General features: G+C 39.7%; 1 protein-coding gene across 1 annotated transcript in view; it reads right to left on the minus strand.

The window, feature by feature from the left end:
- Positions 1-3,981: 3,981 nt before the first annotated feature.
- Positions 3,982-24,579, minus strand: part of nacc2 (NACC family member 2) — a 25,278-nt gene continuing 4,680 nt past the window's right edge. Inside the window, 7 exon segments of the mRNA XM_020600912.1 lie at positions 3,982-6,206; positions 6,306-6,403; positions 6,631-6,736; positions 8,125-8,301; positions 9,761-10,014; positions 10,016-10,511; positions 10,637-10,818. Of these exon segments, the coding sequence (XP_020456568.1) occupies positions 5,677-6,206; positions 6,306-6,403; positions 6,631-6,736; positions 8,125-8,301; positions 9,761-10,014; positions 10,016-10,511; positions 10,637-10,787 (1,812 nt within the window). The 5' untranslated portion in view covers positions 10,788-10,818 and the 3' untranslated portion in view covers positions 3,982-5,676.

Genomic DNA, 24,579 nt, shown 5'->3' on the forward strand with positions numbered 1-24,579 from the left:
CAACCTCCAACCACAACACCATCGATTGCTCATAACACTACAGCTTCATTACGAATGAGGACACCATCTGGAATATTTTGTAACAACCTGGGGTTACATACAAATAGGCACACAAAAATGTAGTTCCAAGGCAAGATAGATAGATAGATAGAATCATTTGATAAATTCCTCTCCTGGGATTAATATCAATCTAATAATAAACATAAACCTACTTGTTTTTTAATACATCAACAGAATAATTTGAGTTCTTAAAAAGCGTAAAAAAAGTTTTTGCAGATAATGGGATTGCAGGTTTGAGACTTATAAGCCAGTTTCCACACAGCTTCCCTTTGTTGGCACCTTCTTACATTTTGGACTTGCATTTTTACAGTACATCACTTGAAAAACCTTCTCCAGTTAGGTTCCTTGGAGTGAAATCTTGTCAAATGGGATTCTTTAATGTAGGTATACACAATCCCATTTTGTTCTGGAAAGATAATAAAGACATAATTTACACATTCAAAAAGAGACAAAAGAAGGACAAGGGCAGTTTATGGTGAAGTAAGGACTTTTATTAGAAAGCTGATTTTTCTGTATTGCATTTGAAGAAATCAGGTACTGTTGGACTATACAGTATAAGAAAACCTTGTGATGGCAAATACCATGATGGGATTGAAAGGTAGGCAACTTGCATTTATGTTGTATATATTATTGATGCTTGAGTCAAGAGGCGCATAAACATATTAACATTTTTCATTTGAAACATAAAGAAGTATCAACACTGAAATTATTGTCCCATCCTAGTTTGCCTGGTCCAAGCCCTGTTGATAGTGGATAACATTACCATGATCAAAGTGTAGCACTGCGTGATACGATCCTTATTTGTCATATGGTCTGTTGTCCATTAAGAGGTTACCAATAAGCCCAAGTTCAGCCCATTCTTAACAGAGCATTACAGATATGGTCCATGACAATACGGGACAGCTTTGTTCACAAAGCACCAAAATGTCAGTCAAATATCAGTCAGTCTTTGTTGCAGAGACACACATTTAGACCAAGATGGCTCGACAACACATCACAACGTCCCTCTACTCTGGATAGTAAGCTAGCACAGATAGAGAAATACAACACACATAGCAATAGCACAGCAAGTCATGTCAGATCTCACATAGTGCACTTTGGGTCTCTCATCTCTATTCTGATTGTCAGCGCTCTGAACACATGGCTTTAAAAGTTGTTTTCCTGTCTTGCACCTAACCCTCGGCCACTCTGGACATTTTTCTCTTTTCTTTAAATTTTCTAAGTCGTTCTAAAGTGCTGGCATTAGTTTCAAGGGCACATACATAGACTTACAGACTTTTAGTGCATCTTCTGAGTCTGCTGAAAGTTCAAATGTACACACAACTGGGTAGTATGTATTCCATTCTTTATCTGCTGTCACTTTTACAAGAGATTAAACCTTAACCAAACATTCAATAAAAGGCTGTGGTGTGTGATAAAAATACAACCCTACTCATCGCAAGATTCCAAGGTCTTTGTTTGCTAACAGTGACAATAGTTATTTCAGCATAAAATACATGGTGCATAAAAACCAGATTGCATTGTGTTAGAGCGAGTGTCTGAATGGCATGCATTTTATGATACAGGTGTTTCTTTGAATATGAATGTATTGATTTTGGACAAACCATTCAATGGAAGAGAAACTACTGAGCCCCTTAGTTTTATAGTAATGAGGGGTGAACACAGCACTATGTAAGGTTTTATAGAGTAGTAGCAATTTATTAATGAAAAAAAGTTTTTGAAAATAGGGTTTTTTCAACCTAAAATCCCATCCTATCTCTTCTTTTGTCATTTTCAGTGATCATCCAGGTGAATGGCAAAGATTGCCAGAGAAAAATAAATGAAGAATCAATTTTTAACTACAGAGTTTGCCATGAGGGAGACACTGTTTTCAATCAACTTGGCAAATAAAGTACATAACATTAGATACATTTTACCAGATGTTTTCTTTCAGCAACCTCAAATAGGGCTCACTCTCCCAAGGGTTAGCCATGACATTCTCTGAGAATTTCTCAGTTTTTAGTGCAACATCCTTTTCATTCACCCCGCACAAGAAGGAGAGAGAGAGAGAGAGAAAAAAAAGGTTGGTAAGTTGTCTTATCTGGGGCAGTCGCCAGTGTCAGACATACAATATTTTGTAGTTAGGCAGAAAAACTGTAGACAAGATGGTTGAAGCAAGCTGAAATATGAATGTAAGAAAGAAACTCTGTGTGACTGTTCTGTAAGGAAGACCAATCCTAGGTGATGTTTCCTAATAGCCTCATCTTAAACGTGAACAAGGGAATGAACAGGTTTGTCCAAAATAAATATTATATATTAGATCTCATTACAATCTTTTGGTGGATGTTAACAGGGGATCCAGGTTGTCTCTTATTAGCTGCTGAACGCTTTTACAGTAAATCTGTTAAAATCTGGTTGGCGATGTAGCACACCTGCTCTTTAATGAATGACATGATGGCAAATATAAATTGAGAAAATAAGTGAATTCATTATTACATACATCTACTGAACAAAGGTTATTGGTGGCCAATTTTAAAATCTGCACATTTAGTAAAGAAAACAAAATCTGTCAGTCTTTATTCTACTATACAATAGGCCCATTGCCTTACTCTCTAAACTTAAAGCTATGATGCTTAAGTGGAGTATATTGATGCTTTTCTCCCTGTATAATTGACTAATTTGTTTAAATATGACTTTCATTTTCTTCTCAAATAGTGAGTAATCAAAATTCTGCCTCTTTAAAAATAGACCTTAGTAGAACCAAACCGTAGATTTACTGTGCATGAAAATATAAAGAGAAAAAATACATTAAATGTATATGTTTACTTAATATGCAAGTAAACAGTGAGATACAGGTAGTTTATTTTATTTCTTTAATGATGTCAGCCTGATTTAACTGCAAGCTAGTTTGCATTTAAAAGTAATTATTAATTGTAATTATATAGACATGCATTTTTGGGAAGACTGTTATCTGTTATCTAACAAAATTAGATGTGCAACTGTCCTCTCAAAAGTCCAGTAATTAAGGTAGTGGCTCAATAAACAACTGGATATCTTTTTTTAAATTTTTTTACATGAGCAACTTTAAGAAGTGAAGCTTAATAAATTAAAAATGAAATAAAGAAATAATTCACTAAATCTTAAAGTATAACCATACATAAATTTTAAGGCTCACTCAGTTTTGTGAACACTTTGTGTCATTTCAACATTAGAGACATACATGACTGTTGGGATAAATATAGTATAAACAATAAAGTAGTAAAAACCTGTACTTCAGCGTTACTTGGTTGTATACTAGGGAAATGCTCCTTGGTGTTCACCACACTGGAAGACCTGTTCACATCAGTTTACAAATCACTAAAAAGTTATCATGTTCAACCAAGGCTTGGAGCCCATACCAAAGCAGTGCTACAGTTTACATTCATCCATCATCTCATCTATTCAATCACAGCCTTCTTCCAAAAAAAAAAAAAAAAAAAAAAAAAAAAAAAAAAACAAACAAAAAACGTCATTATTATTACCTAGTGCAATTATAACCCTGTGTTTCTTGTGCAGGGTCATTTTAAAGCTTCCCCCAAAGAACCCAAAACAAGATATGTAGAACATAGACAAAGAATAACCTGGCTCAACAGCTGAGGTGTTACAGCACTGAGGCATAAGCAGACATCAAAAATATCAGGGGCATATTTAAACTTTTTTTTTTTTTTTTTGCTTAGTTGTCAGTGGGTTTAATCTGATTAATTTTATTTTTCAATGACCACATAAATAGATAAGTTTCCAAAAGTGGCAGTGTCATAAAATAACTTTTAGGGTTCAACCACCCCCCCACGCCTCCCCAACAAACTCAACTCCAGAAAAACATAAAACAGTGTAACCTTTTAAATCAATACACCAAAACAACAAGAAGGGGCTGTTTGGACTTTGTCCGTACACTTGGCAGAAAGCAGATATTAAAAAAGAAAATGACAAATGCAGCTTTAAATCACTGTTTGACATTATCAGAAAAACCACTTGTTTCTTTGAAAATCCACCATACCCGACTCAAATAAATATTCAGGGTGATGTGGAGGAATTTTTCAGTTTTTAATACAGTCACATTTTGCCAGACTCCTTGTTTTCCCACTCTTTAACCTTTTTTCAGTGCAAGTGCAATAAGCCGCCAGAAATAGCTCTTTTAAAATGTATTTAATAATTTACCCCCAATACCCCAGGGGAAAAAAAGGATGGAAGCAGAGCAGGACTATGTAGCCTATGTGGCATATTTTATATTTTCCTCTACCACTCACTGTAGTGAACTTCTTCTTACTACTCCATACAGTCAGTTTTCTGTACCCGTGGTGACAGCACACTCTGCAGTTAAAAAAAAAAGGAAATTCCAAACAATACTGTCAACAATGCAGTCAATCTTGGGTGAGACCCAAGTCAGTTCTTACATGTGTCAGACTGAGGTCTGACCCCAGAAAGAAAGTTATTTTGCATATTAATGGCATATATCACGGCAACAGTAGCTGTTTTCTTATTTAGATGCAGGTTTGCGAGTTTGTTGTTTTCAATAATTCTCTCTTTCCATTGTCTGTATGCATGCATGCAAGCTTAGATTTTAGTGCATGTTCTTGTTTATGTCTCTCTCTACATCTTCAAAACAGAATTATATGTCAAAGTTAAAAAGCACTTACATTTTTTGGACAATGTATTTTAATGCATTGGTGCAATATTAAAGGCTAGTATCACGAGGTGGGATACGTTCGAACTTGTGTGTGTGTGTGTGTGTGGCTGGGAAGGGCGGTCTGGAGCAGACACAGGCATCACATTGATAATCTAATCAAGTATGTCATGGCCAAATGTGCATGAAAAACAACTCCATGTGATAGATTCTTTGCTAGATTTTGAAAACGTCTTTAGCTTTCACAGAAAAATCTTTCATCATCTTTATTTATCATGCTGATTTACAGTAATATAAAATAAACTTGTTCTGTTTAATGGTATTATTACAGTACTTGATCTTTAATTATAAAACAATCTTTGATATATATATATATATATATTGCCACATACTTATCATACAACAATATGATGTAACGTGGTCAAACACAGAAAAATACTCAGCCTTTATAGTGAGTTTTGTTTTTCTGACAGTTTTTCCCAAGGTTACAGGGATTCTTTTTAGATGCAGCATTCCAAGAAAATATTATAATTTTACAGACCATTATATCACACTCCATAAACTGCCAGAAAAGCAACTGTTGCTTTTATGTTGCACTGAAACGATTATTACAGCTATTTTTCTGCTATAAGGCCTTTGTAATATTGCTGCGGGTGCCGAAATTCTGAGTAAATACTGAATATATGATGAAAAGGGAGGAGCAGAGATAATACATTTTCTCAGTGGGGTAATGCCATGCCTGTGTCTACTTCCACTATCAGTAAGTATGTGTGTACACAAGCATACATGTGCATGCATGTGTGACAAATTCCTGTATAGTAATGTTGACGAGGTGGCTGAATAATTCTTGTTGAGGAAGCACAGAGAAGAGAAGAAGAAAGAGTGGTGGACGAGATGTTAGAGTAAGAGAGCAAGCCAAAGAAAATGCTATGTTAAACAGATTTCACAATGTGTGAGGCAGCCCACAAGGACATTCACTGCCCATTCACCGTCAGGCCTTGTCCAAAACTTTCCATTTCTTGCTCAGGCGGTGTGTCACCACAGTTGCCTGGCTCAGCTCCTGGGATCAGAGCTGGCACCCCCAGTGATCCGCTGACACCTTCTAACCCAGCTTCGTCATCATCTTCCTCCTGTTCCTCCTGGGTGACCCCTTCACCTTCACCTTCAGCCTCTGCTCCAGCCACAGACCCGGGGCTGCCCTCGGCCAGTGGCGCGTGAGTCCTGAGAGGGTCCTTGCGTTCTGGATACAACCTTTGCTCTAGGGCTTTGAAGTCAGGCTCAAAGGGGAGGGATACCCCTGGCTGTGAGGCACCCAGTGCCAGGCCAAGGCCCACAGTAGCACCCATGCCCATTCCTGCACGGTACACCTCCATGCCATCAGGCAGCATGGACTTGATCTTGGGCAGCCATCGCTTCCGGACACGCCTGGCATTTGTGCACATGTCAGCAGCAATCACATTCATTTCACTCTCCTTGAAGTTAGGGTTGAAATTTTGACAGTAGACTGTAAATGAGAGAAAAGAGCAAAGTCCATGTAGACTAATTATGCTCTATGCAAATTCTTCCACATGATGATTTGGAATGATTTGGACAGTAAACCTACGTTTGACAGCGTTGAGGACCCTGCTGTCCAGGGGTTTCCTACTGGGGTCACTAGTAGAAGAACGGATACCTGTCCCACAGCTATTGGCTAAAGTGTTTCTGCAAGGATACAGAGTCAACACCAGGGGGCAGAGTCAGCAACAGGCACATAAAGTACAATTAACATGGGAATACACACAACTAACCGCATTGCACAACATGGCCACAGATGGAGTGTGAAAGTCAGTTTGTGAAAACTGGTAGTGCTGGAGTCATACAGAGAACTCACATCGTACAGCAGGTCCTTAAAGATTAATTCACATTTCTGTTCATGTCTTTATACTCACCTATCAAAGAATGTGGCCAGCAGACGGCGGAGCAACACTTTGTGTTTGATACCAGCACATAAATGACAATTCATCAGCTGACCTCGAGTCATGAACACCTGTGTACCTGTGTAATGAGAAACGAGAGGATTTGTTGAGAAAACAGCTCATATTACAACCCATTTCTTTGTCAAGATTTTAAGGCTTTATTCTTCCTCCCAGTTACCAGTTCTTCTTTTAGTCCTTTGCTACATTTGAGAACCATGTTCAAGGAGATCTTTAGTGGAGTTAAACAAAGCTTCAGCTGTCCAAAGTGGAATGAAAAACTGGGCAAGGAATCAAAGTTGGAGGCCATAAAAACATCACACTAATAAATGACTTGGCTTTGCTCGCTTTTTAACACCATCGTTTTCACATTTTTTCACATTCATGCATTGTATTCTGGATCTTACATACAGACTAGAGAACAGAATTACACATTTTCATTGTGTCCCATTGTGTTTTTAAATCATTTATTTCACAATATGATAGAATCTGATCACATGGTAACTCTATGAGCTCTTATTCCTGTACATTTGGTTACTGACCACAACTTGCACATGCACATATCTTTCCTTGGCTGTTTCTGTTTATAAAGTGCACTGTTATGTACTCAGACTCCAATCTTTTGTCATATTAAATTGATTGAACAATGCTCCACTGTAGGGATTATACTAGCCGCATGTTAAGTGACACCTGATCTCTTTGAAAGTCTCAGGTCTGACTGCCAAGAGCAATACGTGCACTCGGACCAAAGGATTCATTTTTGTCTCATAATACCAAAAAATAATCCTTTTCTTCCTGCTCTCAGAGCCCCTTAAGGGCCATTTAGCAAACTGCTGGCAGGCTGTCATATGCTCTTTATTCAAGAAGGACCCCTGTTTAGTTACTCTAACATAAAGGCCTGATTGAGGACTATAGCTGAGATGGTCATCCTTTCACAGTCATCAGGCTCCACAGAGAAATGCTGGAGATTTATTTAATCCCTTTTGTACTGGCACTGTGACCTGGACACACTATGGTGGTCGATCTTAATGATTAAAAGCATATCACCCAACCTGGCTTCATGACCCTCCTCCTGCCCTGGGTTGAATGTGGGTAAGATGCTGGTGAACAGGCTTTTAATTAGGGATAAGAATGTAACTTAATATTTTGTTGCCTAAACATAGTTTAAACAAAATGTTTTAATTATATGGTTTAGCTCTAATGTAGACTCTGTGACTGTGAATGGTGATGTACTTAGATTAACTACTGATACCACCATCATACAAGTCAAATGTACATTGAATTCGTGCATCACTTGAATAAAAAGGGATATGTAAGAGGTTACAGTGTTGTATTTTGTCTAATTAAATTTTTCAGTTTAAATGACCTAAGTGTGGATAAAGTGTACGATCACGAATACTATCCAAACTCACGTGCTACAATGAGAGTGAACACATTTGTGCAAGTAGATGCACATGTTTGTATGCCTACCAGCTACCAGTTCCAGCTTCTCCCCAGGGTCTCCCTCAGTGTAGAGTTTAGGGTGGCAGCGGTAGCCTATCTGGCTGATGAGGCTTGCAGGCAGCGCCACCAGGTCTCTGCGGATCAGCACACAGTTGCGGTTCTCCAAGGCCAAGGGCACCGTCGCCATCTCTGGCTTGTCCTGGACTGATGAAACCAAGTAAGAGCAGAAAGTTTTGTGTTACACAGCAAAAAAAGAACAGACAAATGTGTATGCATACATTCATTTATCATCTATAAACTACAAAACAAACTTATACCATCCCCCACACCATCTGTGTTCCCTACTTAAATAAAGGCTCCAAAATTGAATTAGTAAAGCAGCTTGGTGTAACCTCATACAAATTTGTTGTGCTTCATAAATGTTTTAGGGTACTGCAGATGAATCCCTGACAAGTCATGATGCTGCATGAGCAACTTGAGTTTAGGAGGGGGACAGATCCAATGTGGGATGTTCGGTCCTTACTGTATTCACAAATTGTTTCCCCATTAGTGTTTGTACATGCACGTGCACAAACAAGCACACACGCATACACAGACACACACATAGAGAACAATAGAAATTAATGCATTCATTGTCATACAAGTGCACATAATGTACACAGAAAAGTGTGGATTAATGCATTTGCCTGTGCGTATACACACACACATAAATGAGATGTGAATGGTTCTCAAATATCCCACAGTGTCACCCTGGGGTGACAGAGGGGAGTTCATAAATATCTGAAACTCTAGAATTTGACAAACTTGTGTGATGCCTTTGAGCTACAGGATGCTAACAATGATGGAACTTATGTGTGTGTGTCCACAAGTGAGTCTGAGTTTGTGACTATCCATTGGTGTTTGATTTGTGAATTTACATGTGATGTGAAAGCAAACATAGGAATGCAGCACCTATGCCTGCATGTGTAGACAAATGTGCACCAGTGTGAAGGTGTGGTAACAAAAAAAACAAAAAGCAGTACAGACCAGCTGTAGCTGTGATAAGGAGTGTGTCACGATGCACAATCACATAACTATAAAGCTGAGAGAACCCACACACATACTGGAGGCACAACATCCCGTTTTTCAAGATGCAAAGAATACATGATTTATGAAAGATTAAATAATGTAACTTGGATGAAAAGCATGAAAAGAATGTGCATCAAGAGTTACTTTTTGTTTTAGGAACAACTATGTTCCAAACTCCAATATTTTTATGGATATATTTTAGATTAGTCTGATATCAAATGAATTTCCTTAATCTAAGTCAAGGGCAACTGAGAAAATAGTGCATGTAGTCAGATCTTACATGACTAGAAAGATAAAGGGAAGCAGGATTGCCATTAAGATTGTCTTAACATTTTCTCATTTGACCAGTGTTTTTTTTTTTAGCTATTTACTGAAGTTAAGAAGGAAATACTATAAACGTTATTGTAGGGGAATGTAAGATTTTGTAATGTTATAGTTTTTGACTATACCTAAGAACATTTTGAAACTTTTTCAATGACAAAAAGTATTTCAGAGTAAAGCTTCAGTGATGAGTAATATGGCATTGGTTTAAAACACTCCTAAACACTGCACCACTTGACAAAGATTTTATAAATCAATATAACATAATACTCACTCCCGTAGGGGTTAGCTGAACGGCCATAGAGATGACTGTAGGCATCCTCAGTGATCCCATCATAAGGCTCTTCCTCAAACTCCTCATCCTCGTTCTGGTAGGATGTAGGACTGTCAGTGGTGGGCAGACTGGATGCTCCAGGACTGGACCTTTCTGCTCCAGCTCCTCCTCCTGTTCCACCTCCACTGGCCCCTTGAAGGTGGTAAGGAGGCAAACCAGGGATGGGGGCCCCTCCTGCCGTTGTGTAGAACAGCCAGCCGACTCCCCAGCTCTGAAGATGATATCTTGCTTTGTGTCGAGGGTATTGTCAGGGGTGTTGGGTCACCCCCTTCTAGTTTAATTTTACGCTGTGGCATTAGAAGGGATGGAGACCACCCTGGGGTTCCCAAAAGGGTGGCCACGGCCAAGCCGTTGCCATTATTACAAGGGCTCTGTGGCTCAGATCCTGTTTCCTCTGAGGTCCCTGCTGTTTGCGAGTCACAGTGAGGTGAGTTTGCTTTGAACATAAGGTCCATGCCTCTTTCAACTATATGCTGAATTTGGAGGTAGCCAGCTGTGTACATGACCACCAGCTGTTCACTAGCTGCCATTGTTAGCTTCCCTGTATAGCAGAAAGTGAGGATCTGTTCAAAGCAAGCAGGTGTGACTGAGGAGGGCAACTCAAACTGGGTCTTGGTGGAGCTACTGAAGAGGTCACGAAAGTAGAGGCTGCTGGCAGCCAAAACGGCCCGGTGAGCTTTGAATGCCTGACCTGGTTGACAGACACAGCCAAGATAAGAAGAAGTTTGATATTGATTAAAAAAAAATTCAAGTGTTCTGCAACCAAAATTTAAAAAAAAAAAGAAAGAAATATAACCTCTAGATTTGCTAACCAACCTTTGACCAAGATGGATACATCGCAGTAGTGTCCCAGCAGGCGCTGCTCATTAAGGGAGCCCAGAACTGTGGCTCCAAAGTTTGGGATCTCCACATGGAGCAGCTGGGACATATTGGCCACAGAGGAAGAGGAAGATGGAGTTTCAAACATTCAATGCAGACTCTGCCAGTGAGAGAGGCATCTATAAAAAAAAGAAAAAGAAAAAAGAAGGTATAGAGAACATGTTGGAGAAGAGGAACACGGTGAATAAAAAAAAAAAAAGAGTTACAGATGAAAAAAATATGCCAGAAGAATGCAGAGAGGTGAGAAGGGAAATTTGAGAGGATCTTAAAGGATGCAAAAGAGTAAGAATGAAAACAGAGTTGAGATGAAGTGAGAAAAACAGTTGAGGGAGAAGTGAGAGGTGTGTGAAAGATGGATATGCGGCGGTAGTGGGTGAGAGAGCAGAGGCAAGAGAGAGAAAAGAAGAGTCAAGTCAGTCCACAAGGGAAAAATAACTAAACACAATGCTGTACATGCAGTGCATGAGAACACTGTGAAATACCTTAAGGCTATGTTGTTTTACTTGGCTTAAATTCCATGAACCTTAGACTCCTTCCATGCATTACACTTAATGCTTCATTCTCTCACAGACTTTTATAGATATTGTTGTCAACTTTGGCAGCAACTTTCCTGAATACAGTCAATTCTTCATGCTGTAGATTCTCCTTGATTTTGCTGACTCTGCCTATGACAGCGATACATGAACTTTTTGGGAGAACGAAACAATGCAATATACAATTTGACAACTACTTTAACAGTTCCCTTTACTCCTTGTCCGTAACAGTCTTGAGGCATATTAGCACCCTTTCTCTTTTCCTGAACCTTTTCATTGTTTTTTTTTCTTCCCACCAACCCACACACATACATATACGCACTAGTTTCATTATTGAGCAATGCTGCAGAACAGTTTCCAGGAATACAAACTGAAAAAAAGAAAAAGTCACCGCCTCTCTCACTCCCACTTCATGCACTCCATATAGACAGACGTGCACTCTAGCATACTTGCATAAAGTGCGCACAAATAAACATACACGCCTACAGTACAGGCTGCATAGGGAAATTACTGTGTGCTCTGGCACAGAAGCCCTCACCTGGGGAAACCAGCAGACAACTTTCCCTTGCTAACAGTCTCTCACACATGCACAAATGCACCAAAGAAGCACTCACTGTTATCCCAGACAGTTCTGACCTGTGTAAGCCAGTCTTCTGGTTAAGACACACATAAACACACCAGCAGCAGCCAGGACCAGGACAGCAGAGTAGTTAAAGATGGAAGGAGAGCGCTCTGATTTACTCCGTCTGGTCGACTCAGGGTCATTCCGGCTGTCTCAAATATAATTCTCTCCGCTGTCTGACTGACTTTTCTCTGTCCGTCTTCCACAGCCTATCTTCTATCTCTATATCCTCCAAAGCCCTATTCTTTCTGCTCAGTCTGTCCTAGTGCTGTCTCAAAGCCTCCCTCTGCCTCCCTGTCATTACCTCTTTCTATTTCTCTGTCCTCTCTCTCTCTCTACTCTCCAAGGGTTGAATTCAACAAGTGCCGCTGTAGAGCGAGAGAGCGAGAGAGAGAGGTAGAAAGAGAATGGGGAGAGAGAAAGCCAGAGCAGAGCTAGAGCAGAGCGAATCAATGATGAAAGGAGTGGGAGGCTCAGTGTGCGCGTGTGTGCATGTGTCTGTGCGCATGTGTCTGATCAATGCAGTATCTATACGTCGCAGGGAGTGGGAGGGAGAGAAAAACACAGGCTACAGTTACAGACGGAGACAGAGACTGGGCAGAGCTAGAGAGAAGCACAGGAGGGAGGGAGGGGAGAGTTGAGACAGAGAGAAAGTCATCTGAGGACAGTACGAGTAGAGAAAGACAATTAGGTTGAAGCAACTTATGCCACTTGCCTGTGGACACAGAAGCCTGGTCTATGGTCTAACAGAAAGAGGTGGAGAATGACTAAGATAAAAGAGAAATGAAAACACGTACAGCCACAATTAATTAATGAGACTGAGTAGTGAAACTTCTGAAATGCCTGGTTGATGCAAGCCCGGAGAGAAACGGTCACACTGTGGTACAGAAAAACTGTAGAATGTAAACAGTTCACCACAAACACCAACTTCATTTCAAGGTATTTCCTATTTTTTACAGTCTTTTGAAGACAATAGTTTTAAAAAAGAGGTTTTACTTTTGAGCAAGTGTTGTGTATTTTCTCTGAATCATGCAAGGCCCCCTCTGCCAAACACCTACACGCACACAGAGAGAAATACTGTCTTCACGCAGGACTATTTTCCATTTCGATTTATCAAATTGATTAATTTACGCCTTCACTTCAGTGGCTCAGCCTATTCAGGCGACATTTCTTTGTTTTCTGTTGTTACTTTTTTAACCAGTTCATGTAAGGCCTCCTTAAATGTTGCCTGATGTGGATAAGAGAGGACAGGAGCCAGATGTGGCATCTTGTTATAGAGAAACGAAGACAAAAGACAACAGCTAACAGAAAGGAGAACTTCCAGAAAGATATGTGTGGGAGGTTATGAATGCAAAATTGCTGTGACATATGAGTAAGTGTTTTTTTACAGTATGAACATCCACACATATAAATGTTGTATAATTCTTGTATGACAAAGTGAAAACCTACAAACACAGTGGAGGAAGCTCTATGACCTCTGTGCTGCATTTCGGGTGATGAGACACGAAGACAGTGAACTATTTGATAAATGACCTCATTCCATCTATTCCCCTCACAATACAACATACAATCTGTTAAACTGAAAAACAAAAGTTTAAAAAACTAAAAAAAAAAAAAAACTGATGCTGAGCATGTCCCCAGAAAGCTTCCAGACAAACTGTGCTTCTCTTTTTGGCCAAAGAAACCTCAAGTGGAGAAAGTTGTGCCAAACTGTGCAAACTTTTACTCTTCAGTTACAGCAGAAATATGAAAGGGAGGATATCACAAAGCACTGAATACAGTGAGTCAGACTAGTTCAGAAAGCTTTGCCCCAGCATTGCGATATCTGCATGACATGCATAGGGACACATGAGCGAGCACACACAAAAGGCACTGTCAAACGTAGGAGACACGAACCCACTAATGCAAACACATATATGCGCTCCCCTGTGCCTTCCCACACACACCGACACACAGTCAGGTAATCTCCCTGTGCACCCTCTTGCAATAAACATTTGTTTGTCTGTCTGTCCTTCTGTGGACCTGCCACGTTGCTTGTCCAGCGGTCCGGCCATCAGTTATTGTAACTATTGCATCCTTACATCGCCTCTTGCTTTTCTTCTCTCCCTTTCCTTTTTCCTTCCAGTCCTGCATACCACGTACCCACTGTCTCTCTGCCAATTAATGCACACAGGGCTGCATTGCAGTGAGGTTGGCGCGTGCCACAGCAGCAAGCACAGTACAGAGTCTACAGACATGCATGTACGTGCCAGCCGGGCAGAGTGAGAGGGAGAGGGAGAGGCGAGGAGGAGAGTGAAGGAAAAAATGAAGAGGGAGGGGGAGAGAAAGAGCTATGGAGAGTGAACGGAGAATATGTTGAGTCAGGGAGACAGGACAGCAGTGTGCCACACTGCACATACACACAGACGCACAACTTTGTGTTCATGTAAATGCACTGTATGCACAAATAAACAAGGATGCATATACATGTATATTATAAGGATAAGTGCACAGGCACAGTGCACATACCTACACATGTAAAAGTACACACGCAAACATGTGCATGCAAATTGCAACCCCCTCCTGCCTATATTAAATCCAGACTTTGCACATCTCTGGTAAAAAAATATAAACCATGAACACGGTCTCAACTTGTTCGCCTAATGACAGATTATATATTTGTGTGTGTGTGTGTGTGTGTGTGTCCTCATTTCCTTCGTAGTGTGTGTTTGCATTTCCATGTCAAAGTTTCTTGGATACCAAGGCGTGTTTTTATAATCATCATTATATACCTGGCTGTGACTTTTGGCACTCTATATCAGATATGTGTGTGTGTGTGTGTGTGTCAGCATAGTTTGTGAACCAAGTTGTGAAATTCGAATACTGTTCTGATTGCTGTTGTCTGCTTTGTTGAAATGTGTAACATCCATTTTAATCAAGGATTCATACCTACGCAAAGTGTTATTAACTGTAGCAGCAGGTCCAGGCATATTTGAATAATATGAAGAAATGAGATGACTCGCCAGATGGCACACACACACACACACACGCATGTGTGTGCACACACACAAACACACATACATACAGATTTTAATTACTAATTCTACAGTAGCTGCTTATAAAACACCAACAGAGTAACATTCAGACATAATACCATCAAAGTCGTACACCATTAGGATTCATTTATATGGCATTTAGTACTTTGTGGAATAGCTCAAATAAGTTCATTCTTGAAGTAAAGTTGGTGTTACACAATGCAGATAACAAAAACTTAACTATGCTATAAATATATATTGAGGAGACAAACGCATAGAAAAGTACCAACATTAATTAATATCTCATACATGAAAAAGCAAACGGAAAGAAATTTTTGAAGTGGGCGAAATAGGAACACACACCTCTCCTCTTGCTTATGTTGCCTCTATACAATCTCAATATGAACAGTTTCCTTGTTATAAATATTCAGATCCTGCAGTTATTCTCATGTCTAAAGTGTACCAGACAACAGATTCTATCCACGTTGAGACGGCAACGCTCCCTGGCAACAGTTCTACCAATCGGGACCGAGCGGGTGTCTGAGTCTGTCTGAGTATCATTATGGGATGTCGGGAGAGAAAGAGAAAGAGAGCAAGAGAGAGAGAGAGAGAGCAAGGCTGCTTATCACTGCTTATAATGCAGCATCATTCCCTTTGTATAGACCCTGCTGGGTGAAGTTGTCTGCACACAGACAGGACTAAAATCATCCTTCCTTAGGAAAAAAAAAAAAAAAAAATCTCCCAATGATTCATGCAGTTATGTAACAAACAGACAACTATGAAATGATTTGTTGTGGGCTGAACATTGTCTGGTATCTTTCCACTTCTGTTCACTCAATATGCACCAGTAATGTATCTCTCAAGGGCTAAATTTCAGGTTTAACTAATGGTGCAAGGCTGTCTGGGGCAATAAAAAAATGTCATCTAAATCACGTACATGGGCTGAATGATGCAAACTAAAATATCTCATCATAAATTGTCACACTTAAAGATAACAACACTAAGTTTTTTTTGAGTACAGTACATTAGTGCCTGATAAATTCTTGCTGAAGCGCACTTCTGATTAGTTGGTCCTGATTAATTAAGTATGAACACTGACTTTCAGAACTTTTAGACTGGACTGTAACTGATATGTTGAACTCCATATGTAACCTTACCATGACAACTCTGAAGTGTTCAGGCCTGTTAGCCTGTCACTTGAAACAGCTATGATCAATATTTTTGTAATAATAATACATCAAATGACTATGTATAGTGTGAAATAGGTTACTCAGTATGACAAACCCACAAAGCATTGCTATGAAACTCTACAGCTCCCAGAAGATTCAAAATGTCTTTCAGCTCATTGTTTTGGTTTTCCAGCCATTTCACGCTTGAAGTATTCTGAAGCAGTGATATCTCTGTTGGTTGTGGTCATCTGACTGACATAGTGTCACCACTTCCCTCTACTATGTATAAATGAAGCCAAAATACTATGAATATAACCGCTGCAGCAGTAACCAGAAGTGGAGAGTCAGCATCGGACCACCAATCAAAGCTGTCAAATGAACTGAAATAAACCTCTTTTTAAATCATCAAACAACTTCTTAAAAACAAACTTACCAGAATTATGACCGCTTGTACACACATTATGATATCCAGTGCGATATCTACCAAAATCCACAGGAGTAACCTCTGGGAAAAATTTATCCAATTTGTACTTTGAGTTTTATTTTGGCCATTGTCCCAGCTGGTAACATAGAGGAGGCAGGATTTATGACCTATACTGTAACTATGCCACCAGGGGGCGATCACATCACAGTGGCTTCTGGGAGTCATCGCATCCATATTTTATACATTTGATGGTTGTGGTTATTCAAAATTAAATTACATGCAACTTAAGAAAGTTCAGTTACTGAATACTACTGTTTAATTAAACTTGGATTGGTACAAGATTCAAAATTTCAGTAATGTGATACATTTGATTTGTTGCCCAGTTCTATAAAATGCTAAATTGCCTGCTGCTGCTAGTGTAATTAATGGTCACGGTTTATTTTCCCTAAAATCAAACCGTCAACAGCTCAGTTGTTATATGGGCAAAATGAATGATAATATCCATTTGCCCTTTTTTTCTATGTGTAGCTGTCTATGGTACAGGGACACTGCTATTAACACTAACATATACATACATACATACATACATACATGATACACAACCTATATGTCATTAATGTGAAACGGTTCTGTGGGGAAAGATAAAAACTACCACCTCTTATTGCACCTACAGTTTCTATATTTCACAGGGCTTGGGGACTTTGTAAAACAAAGTTGTGACAGAAAACTCCTGTAACAATGAGCTGTCTGTCAGTTTAGCTTGCATTCACGATGATGTGGGTGAGAAAAACCAGACAGAGGAAGAGCATGTGCAGTATGTGTGTGACTGCGAGTGAGTGATGCTCCTGAGGCAAAGGCAGTGCTAATGGAGTCCAAGTGGCTGTGGGAGGTAAACAAACAGTCAGTAGCAGCAGCTACTACATCGCACCTAGCTCCACTGACTAGGATTCTGGGACAGCTGCATACACCCATGCACACAAACATAAACCCACATACCCTTGAACATACACGATGACTTGTGGACATATAGTTGAGAGTTGAAGAAACAGACATAGAAATTCAATTGAGATTTGAAACTAAATTGAGAGAGGCAAGGGGGAGGAGTGGAAGAGACGACATAGACCAATAAAAAGAGAAAGAGAGAGGGAAGAGAGTGTGAAAGATACAAATAGAAAAGAACAAGAGAGAAGTCGACAAAGTACAGTCACAGGAGAAACAGAGTGAGTGAGGGAAATGAGGTGGGGTGATAGAGAAAGGTGAAGCTCAAAAGGAGTTTTGGGTGAGGAGAGAAACTGTAAGAGCCAAGATGACAAAAAATGCAAAGAAGCTGAAAAAGAAAATGATGTTGAAAAACAAAATTAGAATACTAATAGGCTAAACAGTCTTGACTATATACTTATCGTATTCAAAATGAAAATTTGATGAGATGACATTGTATATGGTGTGATTTCATTTCAAACATTTGCATTTGGTGACTGTTTCTCGGAGCCAAGTGATATCAGCAAAATGACACTTTGTTCTAATCAAAAGAGATTCCACCTCCACATTAATGACTCCAAAATGTCAGTATCACCGAACAGGTTTCCCAGACTAACATTTCTGAAAAAGAAAATCCTGCGATGTGACAGAAAAGGGGAAGTGAATACAGTATGGCATAAGAACATCTGTGGAAAAGTGTTAAAGGACAAAGACAGTTCCATTTCTTAGTAATACTAAGCTCATATTGCAGAACCAAGGGAGCCTGAAAATCCTTCCATTTTATAGCAACACTTCATTGTGACATTAGAGCGGCAAGAAAACGTAGGCTCAGGACACTTGCAAAAGGGAGATATTTTGAACCAACACTGACTCAAGACCAAAATTCCGCAATTTCCAACTTACAAGGAAGCTACGTAAGCAGCACAGGAAGAAAAGGAGGGAAGAGAGAGTGCAGTAACATGAGAAATGATTCAGGAGGCATCAGTAGAATGAATGTGTGTGAAAGCAGCAGCAGCATGTGTGTGTGTGTACACAATGATACAGTACTGCACCATGACTGCCATGCGATATTTAGTTTTTAGGGACAGTTTCTAAGGAATAAATCCTTTACACTGGCACTGGAATGCAGCAGTCATGTGACCGGTGGGTGTCCAAAATATACTGCATCGCTGTATATTTTCCACGTGCCCAAGGGCCCTGGTGTCATGTTGGCAGATCTTCTGCAAGCAAGGTATCAATTTGATAAGCTCGGCAGACTTTTTTCCACCCTTGCCTGTTTGTTGATTTTGTGGAGGAAAAAATGGTCGCTGAAGAGCAGACTGACGACGGTGTTAAAAACTGCATGCATGGCATCTTTAACTGCTTTTTAATTTCAACATTATTGTCCAGAAATAAGAGACAGTGTAATGCAGTTTTTCCCTTATCCCACCTTCATGAGGGTAGGATTTATTACAAGGGTGGTGTTCTTGACTCAGTTTTAGGTATATCATTAAAAAATTGGCAAAAGCTTTATTAATCAAAAAGCAGAAAACATCTCTTCATGGTAAACCGTCAGCTGTACGGTACGGCAGCATACAGTACCAAAAAAGTATAATCTACTTAAAACAAATATCATTTGCTCTCGACATCACAGTAGGAGTGTTATACTCCTTGTGACAGGGACACAGATTTACTCTCACAAGACGTTTATGTAGCATCTCAAATGTGCTCCCCCATTTCAAAACTGTGATTGTGCTATAGCAGAGTTTACTGGTTCAAAAAGGAGCTAAGTGGCTGTCGTTGATGCCTGCCTTTAGAACACCTTGATAATTTATTCTTGCAAGTACAATCACAAAGCATGTGCGCCACTGCTGTGCTAGCACTTCAGGCCACAAGACATCTGATACTCAAGAATGCAAAAAACACACTGAATTTGTGCACGTGCTTGCATTTTGATTCACAAGCACATAGGCCTGAAAGTTCACTAATATCCGCTTCAAATTGACCTTCATGTGGGCACAGCAAGGGCCATGAGGTGGCCTACTGAGTGTCACTGTCACACAAGAAGCGCAATTAGTTTAGACTTCATAGCGGGTCAGTGTGTATGTGTGTATGTGTGTGTGGGTGTGTGTCAGTGGTGACACACCCTGTGCAGTTGTTCCAAACGTGATGTGATTTTCACTGTGCATGAGACAGTAGATACGTTAGACTAGCGTGAAATGAAAGTACATCAGTAGAGTGGTGAGAGAATGTGCAGGTCTGATTTTTGGGTTCATTTATATCTACATACTTTATGTATTTAATGTTGATCTGTTTAATAGACTGAATTATTTAATATTTCAACCCTTAGATTGTTTGCCTGCTAGCTTACTACCTCCTTCTTCACTGCCTTTGTCTGCATGTACGTTCATCACAGTGCACGTGAATGATAAATACAAAGTGACGACCAAACTCGTAAAAACATTTCTCATTAGCACTCGTAGTAATCAAAAAGGTATATTTAAAGGTGATACTAAATAAGAAACCTATTAAATTTCAGGGTGAAATTCTTCATCTTCTTTTCCAACTGTTGCAGCCTTTTGTCTTCACATGTGGTTGGTGCATATTTTGGTCTTCATAACAGCATCATGTTCTTTTTCTATGAAGTTTATTAGTCAGACAGGTAAAATGCTATCTGGAATTCAAGGCTAGCTGGATTTGCCGTTTTACACTCATCCAAGGAGCTCTGGCGGTTGCACTGACTGGCGGGGGATTCCCAGGCATTTAAACCTCAGACAGCTTGATTTCTGGTGGGGGAGTTTCAAGCTGTTAACAGACACAAATGCATTTGTTTGTAATGCAGTTTCAGTCACTGTTTGTGCAATTAACATTATGAAAAACAGTAAGAGTAAAAAAAATAAATAAATGAAGTGTAACATTAAATTGTAGGCTTGTTCCTTTTAAAGAATAAACTTGGTACCAGGCAAAATACCAGAAAATTAAAAGGTAACATTATGTCAAGGGCTGGTACCAAATTATTCTGTTTGAAGTTGCTGAGGCACAGCTCCATCCATTAGACTAAAGAGATTTGGAAGGCTTTTCTGATAGACACTGAAGAATACACTTCTTGGAAAAACGGCTGGAGTTTAAACACCATTTTATTACCTTCTGCCAAGGTCCTTATTTAACTCTATTTAACCATTTCAGGACTTTAAATATGAGTGTGACTAAACAGGTCCATGTTTATTTCTTTTTGCAGTGTTATATCAAGTCTAGGTAAAAGTAAAAGTGTAAAAGTAGGTTTTTACTCATTGGAAATACGTTGCCAAGCAATTTCAGTGAAAAGGTCTACAGGTATGAATATGTTGAAAACATGAGGCATATTATGTTATTAGAGTGACATCCTAGAACAATTAAAATGCCAGGTAACAGCTGCAGTAAATGTCAGTAAAAAAAAAAGAAGCACATGAAATGAGGTTGTGCTTTGATGGAACCACTGCACTATCAAATAATTCCCCCTCAATTGCACCGGGGGGGGGGGTTTCCAGTGCATATACAACTGACAGTGACAAAAGTGAGTGACAAGAGGAAAGTGACACAGAAGGAAAGCGAGGGGGAGATACAGAGAGAATAAACACGCTATTTAGATCACCCTGCGCTATTGTTTCTGAGCTGAATGTTCTACCGTGACATATGCGTGACATCAGAGCAGCCCGACATGGCCACCCAGAGGAACCCAACACACTGCAGAAATGAGGACACATCTTTCAGCATCAGTACCCCACTCTATACAGACAGGCACAGACAAGCACACACACAGAAAATGACACAGAGATAGCAGTGCCCCCTGTACATTTTTCAGACAGAGCAGACAGAATACTTTGCTGTTTGATATCATGAACAGAGTAGGTATATAAAAATATATAATAGTTTGATCAAATGTAAATGAAATAACACACTTTTATTTTGAGTACCCCCCACCCCACCCCCCACCACCACCACAGACTCCTACCCACATGCATACACTTTACTGTGGCCTAAGAATCTTCCTGTCAGCATAAGCCAGCATACATGTGCTCAAATAGCATGTCACCTTGGATAACCTCATCACACTGGTAAAACATTGAATAGGACTCTAGCTTATGTGGATCAGAGCTTGTTTATCTCGGTCTCAAGTCAGAACTGAGTAAACAACATGGAAATAGATAGCACCCTCACAGCAGAGAAATTTCACAATTATTTGTATGTATAGATGTGGGTTAGTTGGGGATGGGTAAATAATGATTGCTAAAAGCTGTGGGAGTTCCACAAAACGATCTCTTACACACACTCACACGTATAATTAAAAAACGCTTACAATACACATTTCTATAATTTTCCCAGGAAAAGATTAGATGTAATCCTCTCCAACGTGACCTAAACGCTTGCTGTTGTATGATCTTGTATAAAGGGATTATGATATAATATGCATCCTGGAGAAAAGAACATAAATCAACATTGGGATCTTTTTATTTACTCTGACTCTGTCAGGTCACTTTGAATTGAGAGCAGACTATACAGTATACTCCAATACTGCTGACGGACTGACAATATGGAGCAATGTGGCCTATACCATTTTTCATTTAGCTACAGAGGGGCTTTTTGTCAATGAAAATATATGTGTTAAAGCCAAAACTGTTTGACATTTTGGGAAACTTACATTCTTGCTGATGATTGGAAGAGAAAATTAATACCACTCATATTTGTGTTATAAAAGCTGCAGCAAGTTAGCTTCCCTTAGTTCAGTATAAAGACAGGAAACAGCTAGCCTGGCACTGCCCAAAGTGGGGGGGTGAAATCACCTGCGAGCAGCTCTAAAACTCAATCTTTAATTAGTTGATTCCATATTACACCAAATCCAAAGCACAATTACAAGAGTTGTAGTTTTATGGCGGTCATGTGCAGGGCTATTTTTTGGCTGGGTGATTTCCTAATTTCTTGTCCGTCATCATGAGGGTGCTGGTCTCGTGTCAAAATCTGTTCCCCTATTGAGTTGTGTTAAAACTGTTTCTAGCACCTCCTCTGTGGTTATGGTTGGGATAAGGTTAGGGTTCAGGTGAGGGCAAACGCATCTCGACAGGGGAACAGATCTCAGCATAACACTGGTAACCAGTGTTTTTGTATGGATGAAGCAACAAAGATATAACATATTAATAGGTGCTGGTAGGTGGATTTTATTATTATTATTTTTTTATATTTGAACAGAGCCAGGCTAGCTGTTTCGCCCCAGTATTGTGTGTAAAGTACAGTATCTGTTGCCCCAACCTTTATAACGGATGCAGGCACAAGAATAGTATCAATCTTCTCATCTAAGTTGTGACAAGAATGTAAACTATTCTCCCCAAAAAACTATTCCTTTGATATGTAGAAAAACATGGGATTATCAAGAGCGATGTCAAGGAATTATAAAACAAACTGTTGCCATCAGAATAACCACAGGACAAATTAGACTTCTAGCGGTAAAACACATTACAAACAAAAAACAGGTCAGGATAAAATATCATGTCAAAGTGACTTTAACCTTCTGCAGGCAATACAACTGTCATTAAAGCATCAGGTAGGTAATGCTGTGATTTGGCAGTAATTTCTAATGCATGTTAGCTGTGCAAATAGAAGGGGGTTGAGATGCAGTGAAAACTACCTGCTTCAGATTCCTGTCTTTTTCCACTGGCCCCTACCAGCATTCTGTCAGGCTGTTAGTACATGAAGAACATATAAGGACAGGGCACTGCCACAGAGAAATGCTCCTTCTGCATGCTTCTCCTCACTTATTACATTATGCAGTAACTAGTAAGCTTTGTTTACTGGAGTCTTGAAGTTTGCAGCAATTGAATTATGTACAGCAAACAGCAAAAAAGAGCACGGAAAATTGAGGTGGGCTGCAAGGATAAATGCCATCCACAGTGCTTTTGCTCTCTCTCTCTGCATGTCTGTGTTTGTGAGTGTGTTTTGTCTCGTCAGGATTCTGTGGGGTTTACTGTATGTGTGTGTGTGTGTGTGAGAGAGTGTTTTGTGCGTCATCTCTTGAATTATAGGTTTGACTTTCACAGTAAGTCTAATGTCCCGTCACTGAAACTGATTTGAGAAGATTGTTCTAAGCCTATTCAGGGCACAGTCTTCAGTTACGATGAAGCCGTTGCAAAGACAGGGGGAGTTAAAAGTTCATTTAAGCCCACACATTTCCCCCCCCCGAGCGAAATTCAGGTGAATGCCATTGACCTTATGGTTGTAAACCCTAACAGATCTGTAAATTAAACATAAAAAGGGGGTTCAACTGATATTTCCCGGACTTGGAAATCAGGCACCGGGTAATCCTAAGGATGATTATGTATGTATGAACAACTTGGATACCGTTTTACATTAACTTTAACTTATGAAATAAGCTCTTGAAAAGGGAACATGACTTTTATGAGTTTTTTTTTTATATACTGATGCCACAAATGCCATAAAATGAAACAAAACAGCTTTGACTATGAATTACCATTGAATGCATAATTTAATTTTCCATCTTGTCTGAGAATGTGATCCCACAACTATATCAGAAATACATCCTTGTCATATTTCTCAGCACTCTGTAATTCCCTGCTACAGCTACGTGCTCCTATTCATGCTGAAAATACTTGGAACAATCAAATGTGCACATGCTCCCTTTTTCTTTTTTTCTACTCAAGCACAAATGCACAATCATACACACACACACACACACACACCCACATCCTGAAGGCACGACATTCATGCCATGTGATCTTGCTAGGCATTATGCCAACAGCCAAACATGTCACTTACCAGAAATCTCTGAGACAGAGCGAGAGAGAGAGAGAGAGCCTGACGGAGAGAGAGAGAGAGAGACACAGAGAAAGAGAGAGAGAGATTCTGCACATTTGTCAGTTTGTGACAGCTCCTTGTCAAGTGTTAAGTACAGTACATATACAAGGAGCATGAAATGTAGCCTCTACAGTTGTGTGCAATGTGCTCTGCTGTGAGGGCAGTCGGTTCTGAGAAAAAAAAAAAAAAGAGCCATGTGATCCCTCAGATCTAATGTGGAATTGTTCTAAGGAACATGCCATGTTTACTGTTCATTGTCTAAATTCTTGGAAGACTTCCTGAAGAGCACGTAGCAAGCCAAACCGGCTCAAATCAGCT

Source organism: Monopterus albus, unplaced genomic scaffold, assembly GCF_001952655.1.
Source record: "Monopterus albus unplaced genomic scaffold, M_albus_1.0 scaffold49.1, whole genome shotgun sequence".
NCBI lineage: Eukaryota > Metazoa > Chordata > Actinopteri > Synbranchiformes > Synbranchidae > Monopterus > Monopterus albus.